General features: G+C 34.6%; 1 protein-coding gene across 2 annotated transcripts; it reads left to right on the top strand.

Moving 5' to 3' along the window:
- The first annotated feature begins 403 nt into the window (after positions 1 to 403).
- On the top strand, positions 404 to 10,915 carry LOC100787000 (guanylate-binding protein 4). 2 transcript variants are annotated; one of them, XM_003536750.5, is made up of 17 exons: positions 404 to 693; positions 1,520 to 1,622; positions 2,680 to 2,749; positions 2,856 to 2,894; positions 2,987 to 3,104; positions 3,193 to 3,250; positions 4,287 to 4,351; positions 4,541 to 4,547; positions 4,674 to 4,734; positions 6,288 to 6,347; positions 6,462 to 6,481; positions 6,579 to 6,644; positions 7,527 to 7,694; positions 8,319 to 8,576; positions 9,116 to 9,328; positions 9,698 to 9,969; positions 10,368 to 10,915. In XM_003536750.5, the coding sequence occupies exons 1-17, from the start codon at positions 602 to 604 to the stop codon at positions 10,501 to 10,503; spliced, it is 1,806 nt and encodes a 601-aa protein (XP_003536798.1). In that variant the 5' UTR covers positions 404 to 601; the 3' UTR covers positions 10,504 to 10,915. The 2 variants fall into 2 exon arrangements, with proteins under 2 accessions (XP_003536798.1, XP_040862207.1); XM_041006273.1 differs by lacking the exon at positions 2,680 to 2,749 and having other exon boundaries at positions 676 to 693.
- Positions 10,916 to 10,939: the final 24 nt, after the last annotated feature.

A 10,939-nucleotide genomic window follows, 5' to 3' on the forward strand; every position in this document is an offset into this window, starting at 1 on the left:
AAAATTATAATCTAGTAAAAAAAAGATAGAGAGAGATTTTAAGTAAATCAAGGAAGCTAAAAATAGGAAAAAAAAAAGTAGCTTATTCCCTCTGATGGTTTTTATAAGAAACAAAGGAGTCTATTGTTTTGGTCCTAATTATAAGAAATATGAACTCATTTTAAGATGTATTAATGGTTAAATTCCTTTTATACCCTTAAAAATTATAAAATAACATTTAAAAATAAATAACTAAAGTAAGTTGAATTATTAACTCACCATAAACTAGTACTAGAATAAGTTCCAAAGATTAATAATTGTTATAGTAAAGTACTAGAATATTGTTTGCTTTTTGGGCCGATCTACATTGGTCTCTCTTTCGTGTATGTATTGGGCCTTGGATTTCATTCTCAAGGGTTGGTTTTAGCGCTGACAGAGAAAAAGAAAACGTATTCCAATCTGGAGGACTTGTTCAGATCCCAGTTTTCCCATTTCTGACACATTCTTCCCTTGGTCATGAATAATACCATTGCTTCCACACTCCTCCAACTTCTTCAACTTCAATCCCCTTCCTTTCAATTCCGCACATAGGCACAAACGCAGACACCTTTCTCTCTGCATTATGGAGTCTCCGTTTCTTCTTCTGCTTCTTCTCTTCCTCTTCCTCTCTCCCACTCCCTCCTCCTCCTCCTCCATTGACAATTTCCACCAAGCGTGAGTGAATTACTAATTTCTTTTTCGTTTCTTAACTTTTCTTCCTATGTTCAACTTGCATTCAAGTTTTTATTTTTATTTTTTTTATGTATTTTCGAGATCTCGTTACCGGTAACCGTTAGAACCTCCCAAACTTTGTTTTTCGTTGACATTTTTAGATCCTCGCTGTGCTTTCGTTGTTTTCCTCATTCATTACGCGCCATGAATTTCAATCAGTTCTATCAATGCTAACATGGTTTCACACACACGGAAAGAGGTCATAGGATGAGTTTTTGTCAGTAACATGGGAGATATGTTGTTAATTGTACTTTGTCTTGTACGCTTTTTTGTTTTTTTTTATCGGCAAATGTTAGTTGTTAGTTTGTTAGTTTTTGTTAGGGAGAGGAATTTGAATGCACGGCCTCAATAGTTCAAAATATGAATAGAGGAAAAAGAGATACACTATAGACTTATGGCCACGGCGAGAGAGTATTTTCAGATTAATACTTGACAATGTTGTGTTGATATGTGTAGATTCAGTGCGGTATTCTCTTTATGTTAGAATGGTGCCAATGATAACATTGTACTGTGTCTATATTTCTATTTCTATTTGTTTGAAGGTAGGTGTATTTTGAGTCTGGGACTATGTTTGTTGTTATTGGTGTGAATAGTGAGCAAGTTTTCTTTATTGCTTCTATTATATACTGCATATTCTGTTCATAGGCATGGTTTTAGTGATCTCTTCTAGGGCTTTGTATGCTGGAGTTTCTTTAGTTTTCTGTGAAGTGCTTTTTACTTCAAGTTGGGGCGAGCTTCGCTTATTCCTGCCCAATTTCTGTATTTACAGCTTTCCCATCGTGGAACCTGATCCTGGTCACACGAAACTTCGTCTTTCACGAGAAGGTTTGGAGGCTATTGAGAAAATTACCAACCCAATTGCAGCAGTGGCAGTATGTTTGACTTAAACTTCAAAGCTTGCTTTATCTGTGTTTTTGGATTCCACCTGATGTTTTTAATATGAAATTTCATGAAATATGGGATGGACTGATTGATTCATGATGGAGGGATTAGCTAATGCTATTATGTTGATTAACATTATCCATGTTAGCAATTTCTCTTTCTCCGTGTTTGTCACTGAATGCTGATTGCTTTGTGAACACTTGCTTTAATTTGTTTGTTCTAACACAATAACACTGGATAGGCAGAAGCAGGCTAGTGGTTGGTTCAACTTCAAACATGAATGTAAAGTTCAAGGCATTTGACCTCTTGCACTTGAGACAAAGTGTGGCCATATAAACATATTCAAACGAATTGGCCTTTTATGGATTATTACAATGCAAGTGTTTTCCGAACTGCAGAACTTTTGATATTTCATAGTTTAAGAGGATCATTTTCTTCCCCAAATGATGAGAGAAAAAACTTCATAAGAGAGATTAAAATTTATGGTAGTTTAAAAAAACTACACAAGTTGACGATCCAATCTCTCCCCATCTCCACATAGTGTGAATCTTGGTATTTGTTCTCTCAAATGGTTTCAGTTTTTCACTTCCTCGTCAAATCAGGATCATCAGGTCATATTATGAGAGAAAAAGGACACAAAAACAATTATACTAAGACCCACAGTCATTTTATGTAGGGGTCCATTAATTTTGCTTTTGTGGTTTCTCTTTCTTATAACAGAGTACATTACATGACCCTTCCATCTTAGTAATTAATACGAGAGAGTCCTGATCGTTTCTCTTTCCAAGAGTGTCTAAATAGTTTACAAGTTAGATAAGTGTAAATCTATTAGTTCAGGACTGAAGCCTTATTTTGTGAAGATAAGTTCATCTTCTTTTCTTTTGTAATTGATGATTTTCTTAATATTATTGGTAACCCCGCTGTCATATTAATTTGATTGGTGATTCACATTGATGTAAACTTGTGCAGTATTGAAGAAATGTTGTTAATTCACTGTTTACCTGTTTATGGGCTCAGCTTTTATCATTTTATGGTTGTTTTTATCAGGTGATTGGACCGTATCGTTCTGGAAAATCTTTTTTGCTTAATCAACTTCTCTCTCTTTCTTGTTACGAAGGTGTATCTTTTATAGCTACTAGATTTTACCCTTATTACCCAAATTTTAGGATTGTTTTGGTGTAAATGTTTGGTTGAAAGGTTTAATGAGATTTTTTTTTTGTTAGGGTTTGGTGTTGGGCACATGCGTGACACAAAGACAAAAGGTAGATAGAAATTACTATCTTTCTCATGGATATGCTTATTTGGATATAATATTTTACAACATATTTTTTAATCTTTTGGTTCACATCTCCAGGAATATGGGTTTGGGGAACACCTATAGATTTGGATATTAATGGAGTAAGAACTTCTGTCTTTTACCTTGATACAGAAGGATTTGAAAGTGTTGGGAAGTCCAATGTATATGATGATCGGTAATTGCTTTCAGATCATGCATTCTGTGTTCTGTGTTGAATCATATATGATTGTTTAGTTGGCTTTTTCTTGTGTTTGCTTTTGCAGGATATTTGCTTTGGCAACTGTCTTGAGTTCCGTGCTCATATATAATTTGCCCGAGACGGTTAGTTATTGTTGTCACCTCCCAATTTCTGGTTTATTCTGTTGTTTATCTTTTTGTAACGTTAAATGGACAAAAGAATTGGTATTAGGGATGATTTTAAAGCAAGGGTACTGAGTATGGATTGGAGAAAGGATTTGGTAATCCATGAAGTTAAAGCTTGTTCAGTCATTAAAATAATTTGTGAAAAAATAAAATAGTGGACAAAGCTTACCTCATGATTTGATGACTAATTCTAATACTATAAATAGTCCTATGATGTGCAACATTGGTTGTTGTTAGGGCTGTACTCTATTTAGACTTGCTATATTTGCTAGGATTTCTAGACAACCGAGACAAACTAATGTTAGAAACTTGACCCAATGCCCAAATATCAGCAGTTGTTTTTAATATACTCAGTTGACGACTGTATTGATAGTTAGTTAGTTAGTTAGAACAGTGAACAATGTACATTAAGAATAAGAGGGAAACAAACAATAGAGGGTAGGTTTTAACTTGGAATAGAGAAAACTAAGTCTCTCAAATACCTCAGAGAGAGAGAGAGAGAGAGAAAGTATCACTCTTGGCTTCTGGTTCTGTGTGACTTCAAGCTGGGAGAAGAGATAAAATCTATCTATTCACTTTATTTTTGGTCCACTTTTATCAACAAATTACATTGGTCTGATGTGGACAGAATAAATCTACCTTGTACTCACAATTCTAAATTTGTAACAAATGTTGGGTTACCGTTTGGCTTTGAACCATTGAACAAATAATTTTTCTTATAAAAAAGCTGATAGGGATTTGAGTATTATGGGGTGCCTAAGTCTCACATCGAGTAGTCTGGGATGCTCGGTGGGTATTCAAGTGCTTGGTTCTCTCACTTAACAACTAGCTTTTAAGGCAGGGTTTCCCAAGTGGTTGAATGATTATCAGAATTTTACTTATATCTAGTTTCAATTTACTTGGTAAAGACTTAATAATCTTGAACCCTTCAACCAGCATATTTCATTTTATTTGTTTTATAGGTTAGACTGAAATGTTATCTTTGTGTATTCAGATACGTGAGGCTGACATCTCTCGACTCTCTTTTGCGGTTGAGCTTGCTGAAGAATTTTATGGGAGGTTTGCATCTTGATGAACTTTTTATTTGTTAATAATAGTATTATCTTGAATTATCAATGTTGCTCTCCTTATCCTTTTAATATTGCTTTGTAAAACATCTTTTGGGGGATAAATTGTAGTTATTAACTTTGTTTGTTTGATTCACAAATTCTGCACATACTAAATTTGCAACTACGGTGTGTTGAACAGAGTGAAGGTAAAAGCTAAGACCTTAGCGTTGTTACCATTGATCTAATCTTCCTTTCTTTCTATTTCTATTTATTTTTTATGCAAACTGTCATTGATAATTTGATTTTTGTTTGAATGTTCGGATATTTTATAGGGTCAGGATGTTGCATTTGAACCTGCTAAGCTCTTATGGCTCATCCAACGTGATTTTTTGCGTAAGTTAATCTGAGACAAATTAGAGACTTTGAATTAGGGAAATATTTGCTTGAGAGTTGAGAGTCAGCCCTTCAATTATATAGATATACTGCACAAGAGAGATCCCCCAAGATATGGAAAAAATCATACATAATCAGGAAAACATTCTAGCCTAATTACCTATATTATGTACAAATAATAAAAGGAGATATTTACAGCAATAAAAAAATATTCTTACATCATGTCAGCCTATATCAATCGTGGGGTGAACCTGGTGTTGAACCCATGAGAAATAAAAACCTAGAGAAACAGTACCCTCACAAAGAGGAGTTTGTACAATTGATCCCTGAAATTGACAGAGGAAAGGCTGATGAGGTGAATGGCACTGGCAGCGAGTTTGGTGGTGGTGTCCCAGGGAGAGGCTGATTTGCGGTTCTGAACCTAGGGCCAATGAAGGGACAATAAGGTGATGACTGGACTTGGGTTCTCTTTGGTGAACAAAGATTTTATTTGGCCCACTGAACATGTACCATACCAACTTCAGACAAAAATTAGAGACTTCGAATTGAGGGAACAACTTGCGTAAGAGTCAGCCCATCAACCTACAATTATATAGATACATTGTACAAGAAAGATCCCAAAAAATATAAAAGGAATCATACAAAATCATAGAAATATTCTAGCCTAATTACCAATATTATACAAATAATAAAAGGAAGTATTAACTGAAATCAACGAATAATCTAACATAATCTCAGCCTATATCAATGTGCAGATTCTTTAGCTAACTTTGCTGTATCTAACAGGAACTCTTTTTGTGGGATGATGCTCCCGTATTTTGCTCCTCTCATTTTGCCTGTAATTTTAAAGGGCTTCCTCAGTATTGGGTTGCCTTACAGTAGCATGGGTATTGGTATAGTCCCCCCATGTTGTTTTTTGTTTCATCTCTTTTGGATATATAAATTTAGGTGGGGTTGGGGCATAGGATGGGATGTGAGCAAGGTGCCAACATAGTTGGGATGTTGTTCATAGCCCCAATGCCTTACCTTCCCCCCTTTTTCTAAAAAAAAATAAAATCATATCCACAACAAAATCTCAGCCCCAACCTCACATAATTTAGATAGAATCTGAACAAGTTAATAATTTTGTTGCTTGTGTTCTACTATTTTTTCCATGCCATGTCTTTTATTCCCCTTTTCCCAGTTTCTCACCTACCATCTATTAAATGCTTGGGTTAGTATTGAATTCTAAGCATTGCATCTGTTGTTGCTGCACTTGTCCATTATTAGAGACATTATAAAACCATTCGCGAGTCTTCACCTAACAGATTAATCTTTAGGAGGGTTGGTCCTGGACATGATATTCGAGCCTCTGTGATTAAGTGGTCAAAAGTTTGATCCTTGCGATCCATTCCTTTAAATAAAAGTTGAATTCCAACATATGGTAAAATAGGCTTGTGCATTGACTATGCTTCAAACTCAAAGTGCTCTTGCATGAGTAGGCCAGTTAGTCGACCTTGACATCTATCATGTGCATTTTATTGGATGCTGATATGTTCCTTAATTGTTTGCAGAAGGGAAATCGGTGCAAGAAATGGTGAATGAAGCTCTGAGACGAGTCCCCAATACTGATGGTTTGTACCAATTTTTTCAGCTTTGCATGAAATTTACTTTTTCCACTGTATGGTTTTCCATTTGTTTTAAAGCAAATGATCTGATGGAAGGCTTTGTTTACTATTTAATTGCAGGGAACAAAAATATTGATATGGTATTTTATCTTCTAAAATTCAATTTCCGATTATCAGTAAAATAGTACTAGTCTGGAATTGAATATGTTTTATAACACTAAAAGTCAACTTCGTCAGGTCAATCAAATCCGAGATTCATTGGCTGTTATGGGTGACAACAGTACTGCCTTTAGCTTACCGCAAGTATGTGTCCCTTGGTTCAAAATTCAAATTCTCTTTAATTTCTTATCCTTTCTACTGTAATTTGGGTTTCATTATCTGGATTTCTGATATATGGAGCTTTGAGTGTAAATAAAATGATATCAAGATGAAACTTATCTTATTTATCAATTGATTTCCATTGAAGACAGAATGATTTTTAACTGTCATTGTAGCAAACCCTATTGTCAATCATATACGTGGCAAAGAAAAATAACAATGTCTGTTAATTTATCTGACATTAACATGTTGCCTGGGTGGCTTTCTTCATGCCATCACAACAAAAATCTTGGGTCGTCTGCTGGAGGACACATTATTGACTTCTCATTCCATTGTCAAAATTTGGGATTAGAATATAAACTTATAAATTCTATTAGTGCCCAAACTTGGCTTGCATTGAATGCTGCAATCCAGCACAAATTACAATTAGTCACTCTTCATATTTATAGACATGCTAGTATTAGGTACAAAACCATTTTTGTAGCCCTTTTGTGTTGCTTCTTGTCTACTACTTAGTTCTGAAATGTGCTTGAGAAACGCCAATGGCAGGTTAAGCTAATAAGGCATGTTAAGACTGAGTTATTTATTTGTATGGTGATTTAACTATTCTCCTTATTAAGGCTGTGTCATTGGGAAAGACCTTTGACTTTTTTGGTCATGAAGAATGATATTGTAGTATTGTTATTTAAATTAATAATTTCTATTGTTTTCTTCGCATCTTTAATCCACCTGCCTAGCATAGTAGCTGCCATGTATGTATTCATATTTCTTAATGGAAAGTTTTGCAATATTAAATGTAGTTTTCAACTTTTGTTAAAACCATTGCATTAGTTGATATAACTGATTGTTGAAATTTGACCTTAACAGCCACATATCCAGCGGACAAAGCTTTGTGATATGGAGGATGTGGAGCTTGATCAATTATATGTCAAGAGAAGGGAGCAATTGAAAGAGCTTGTTGCTAGCATAATCACTCCAAAGATTGTACAGGGAAAGACTCTAAACGGGAAGGAGTTTGTCTCCTTTCTGGAGCAGGTACTTTATTTTGGGTGTTCCAATTAGAGGAGAAATAATAAAATTAATCATAGTTGGGTATGGAGTTAATATTGAAACAGTTTTCCACAGAATGATACACATTTCTTTAAATCATCTATGGAGAAGCTTTACAGAAGAGTCTGCAAGTTCTCTCATCTCATAATTATTGTACAATAGAATCAGCAGATCTATTAAGTAGGACAAATTTGGCTGAATCTCTCATAGTGCTTTATCTTATTGTTGGTTTTCTTTGAAAAAAAGATTAGAACAGCTTGTGAAGCAGTTCTACTTTTGAATTTAAGTTTTTGTATGGACAATCTAATGATGAATAATTTAAACAATTGGAAACCAAATTTTTGAATTAGACTTTTGCAATTGTTTTCGTATGTGAGAGTAGAATTTATTTGTTCCGAGTAATACTTTTAACCTTGACACTTAACAAGGTGCTCATAATTTTACCTTTTTCACTTTCTGTTATAAGAATTTTCTTTTGTGAATATTTCACTCTTGTCAGTTCTAATATGGCCAGATTTAGACTAATGATTAAATAAAATAATGCTTTTGATGTGACTTCATTCTGTGCATCTCCATTAATTCACTTTGATTTTGACCTTTCAAATTTAGATACTTGAAGCCTTGAACAAAGGAGAGATTCCATCAACAGGCTCTCTTGTGGAGGTTTTCAACAAGAATATTCTTGAGAAATGTCTGAAGTTATACAGTGAAAAGATGGCAAAATTAGTTCTACCTCTTCCTGAGGAATCTCTGCAAGGGGCCCATGATAGGTCTAGAGATGAAGTCACAAAAGTCTTTGATCAGCAGCATTTTGGTCGTCACCATGCTAAGAAATCATTTATGCAGCTGGATGAAGAAATACAACAGGTATTGTTTGAATTATTAATTTATTATAGTAGACTAAGAACTCAAAATATCATTGGTCTGTTGTGAATTCAGTTAGCAACTAAAGTTATATTTGCCAAAGCTAGTTCAGTGATTTTCTATATCAAATATATTTTGTTTTAGATACAAAGTCTAAAGGTTCTTTGCAAAATTAACTGAATTAAGTTAATAAATAAATTCTCTTTCCTGGTATTTGATATGTTTGGAAGATCCTGTATATGATTTTTCATCTCGTTGATGGAGTTTTCAACCAATTAAATAGAGCAGCATGTCTGTCTAGAAAATAGCTAAGACATGCTAATTGAATCTTACCATGGGGTGCACAGTGGGAGAGTCAGAACAGTGAGATTGTGAGAAGTTTTGAAGAATCATGTACTTAAGCTTCTCAACATCAATGTCTGATGATATCATATCAGGATTATATTTGTTGATTTGGTGATCTTTGGACCTTTGCTCTGCTTTGGTCCTGGAATTTGAATATGATGATCTATACTTCAAATTTACTGGGGAAAATTATGCAGGTGTATAAGAATGTTGTTTTGCAAAACGAGTATCAATCTTCAAGGCTCTGTGAGGCGCTGTACACCAGATGTGAGGACAAAATGGATCAGCTTCAAGTTCTCAAACTTCCTTCCTTGGCAAAATTTAATGCAGGTTTCCTGCAATGCAATCGTAGTTTTGAGCATGAATGTGTTGGACCTTCAAAAACAAATTACGAGTTACGCATGATGAAGGTCTGATACAATTAACAGTGTCTTGTCTTATTCTAATCTGTTGTGGGGCTTATTCTTTGCTATGATTACCTTTTGTATTTACTTGAATATCAGAGTTCATGGGGCCTCATCTCACTACATAGAAATAATTAATTTCATATTTCATGTGTCTGTCTGCATCTCTCTTTTCATAGTGGAGGTGGGACAGTATTCCTTACATATTCCAAGTTGACCTTTGTTTGGCCATACAGTGGGCTTATTTAACATTAAAAATGGAGAATTGTTTCAATTCTTCATGAAGTAAATAAATTATGCCAATTCATAATTTTCCTGAATTGAAATTGGTTCAAATTCTTAATGTGCCTTGGTGTGACTAATGGATATATGCAGATGATGGGGAAGTCTCGGTCTCTGTTTATAAAGGAGTACAATCACAGGCTCTTCAATTGGTTGGTGGCCTTCTCCCTGGTTATGGTAGTGATTGGCCGCTTTTTTATAAAATTCATTTTAGTTGAAATTGGAGCTTGGGCGCTCTTTATATTTCTGGAGACATACACAAGAATGTTTTGGACGGCAGAGTCACTTTACTATAACCCAGTTTGGCATTTTATAGTTGCAACTTGGGAAACTGTTGTTTACAGCCCAATCCTGGATCTTGACAGGTAATTTGAACTTTTTCCATTGGCACTTCGAATTGAATTTATGTTAAAACCTTTGCATCAGTTGCTTTTAAAATCCATTTTAGATATAATTGATTGGTTGGCATTATAACAGTTGGTGTTAAACTTCTGCATTTTGATTCATGTATCTCACACAGTGACTTGTTGAAATCATCAATGGCCAAGTAAAACTAAGGGTGGTAAAAAAATGTGAATCCCCCCCCTTTTTTTTTGTCTAAATTCCACCTTGGTTCCTTATTTTTAAATTTTTTATTCATGTTTTTTTAAACCATGCTCACCTGACAATATCTTATTTAGTTGTGAATAGTTATGAGATGTCATGGAATACTGGTATTTTCATATCATTATACAATATATAATACTTTTGGTGATAAAAACAGATGGGCAATTCCCCTCGGTGTCATGGTGTCATTGTTTATTCTTTATTGGCGGTGTTATGGAAGAAAAAAACATGGATCCCTATTACCTTTATACAGAAGCAATAAGAATGGTCCTAATCGACCGCGAACAGACTAAATCTATGATGATGGTGGCAGTTGCTGGCATGTTTCAAGAGTTTGGCATGTTGCTCGGCAATTCGTCCTACACGGCGAGCTTCTTTATTTATTTTTTATTTTTTTATTTTTACACATAGCTCACTGGCCTGTCCCTTCATCTTGAAAAGGTTCTTCTGCAGAGTTAAAAAGTTGAAAATAGGGTGATTGACCTCTTCGGTAGCTTCTACAAATTTAGCGCCTCAAAAATGTTCTTTAATGCCACAATGGGCACTATATTTGATTTTACTTGTAACTTGTGTATTATTTCATAATAACTTACTATAGGATTTTAGAGTAAATTAAATGTTATACTTTGCTGTGCCACAATCATGTATGGACGTGTAAAATGGTAAAGTTAAAGAAGAAAGGGAAAAGATGTTGATTCTTTGTTCTCTTTTCTAGTAGGTGAGTTAGGT

The sequence above is a fragment of the Glycine max genome, chromosome 10 (genome assembly GCF_000004515.6).
Source record: "Glycine max cultivar Williams 82 chromosome 10, Glycine_max_v4.0, whole genome shotgun sequence".
NCBI classification, from domain to species: domain Eukaryota; kingdom Viridiplantae; phylum Streptophyta; class Magnoliopsida; order Fabales; family Fabaceae; genus Glycine; species Glycine max.

Excerpts from the sequence above, each read along its gene's own strand:
- LOC100787000 (XM_003536750.5), top strand. The coding sequence starts at position 602 with ATGGAGTCTCCGTTTCTTCTTCTGCTTCTTCTCTTCCTCTTCCTCTCT. Across the intron at positions 2,750-2,855 it reads CTCTCTTTCTTGTTACGAAG|GGTTTGGTGTTGGGCACATG; the intron begins GTGTATCTTTTA and ends TTTTTTTGTTAG. Across the intron at positions 4,735-6,287 it reads CATCCAACGTGATTTTTTGC|AAGGGAAATCGGTGCAAGAA; the intron begins GTAAGTTAATCT and ends AATTGTTTGCAG.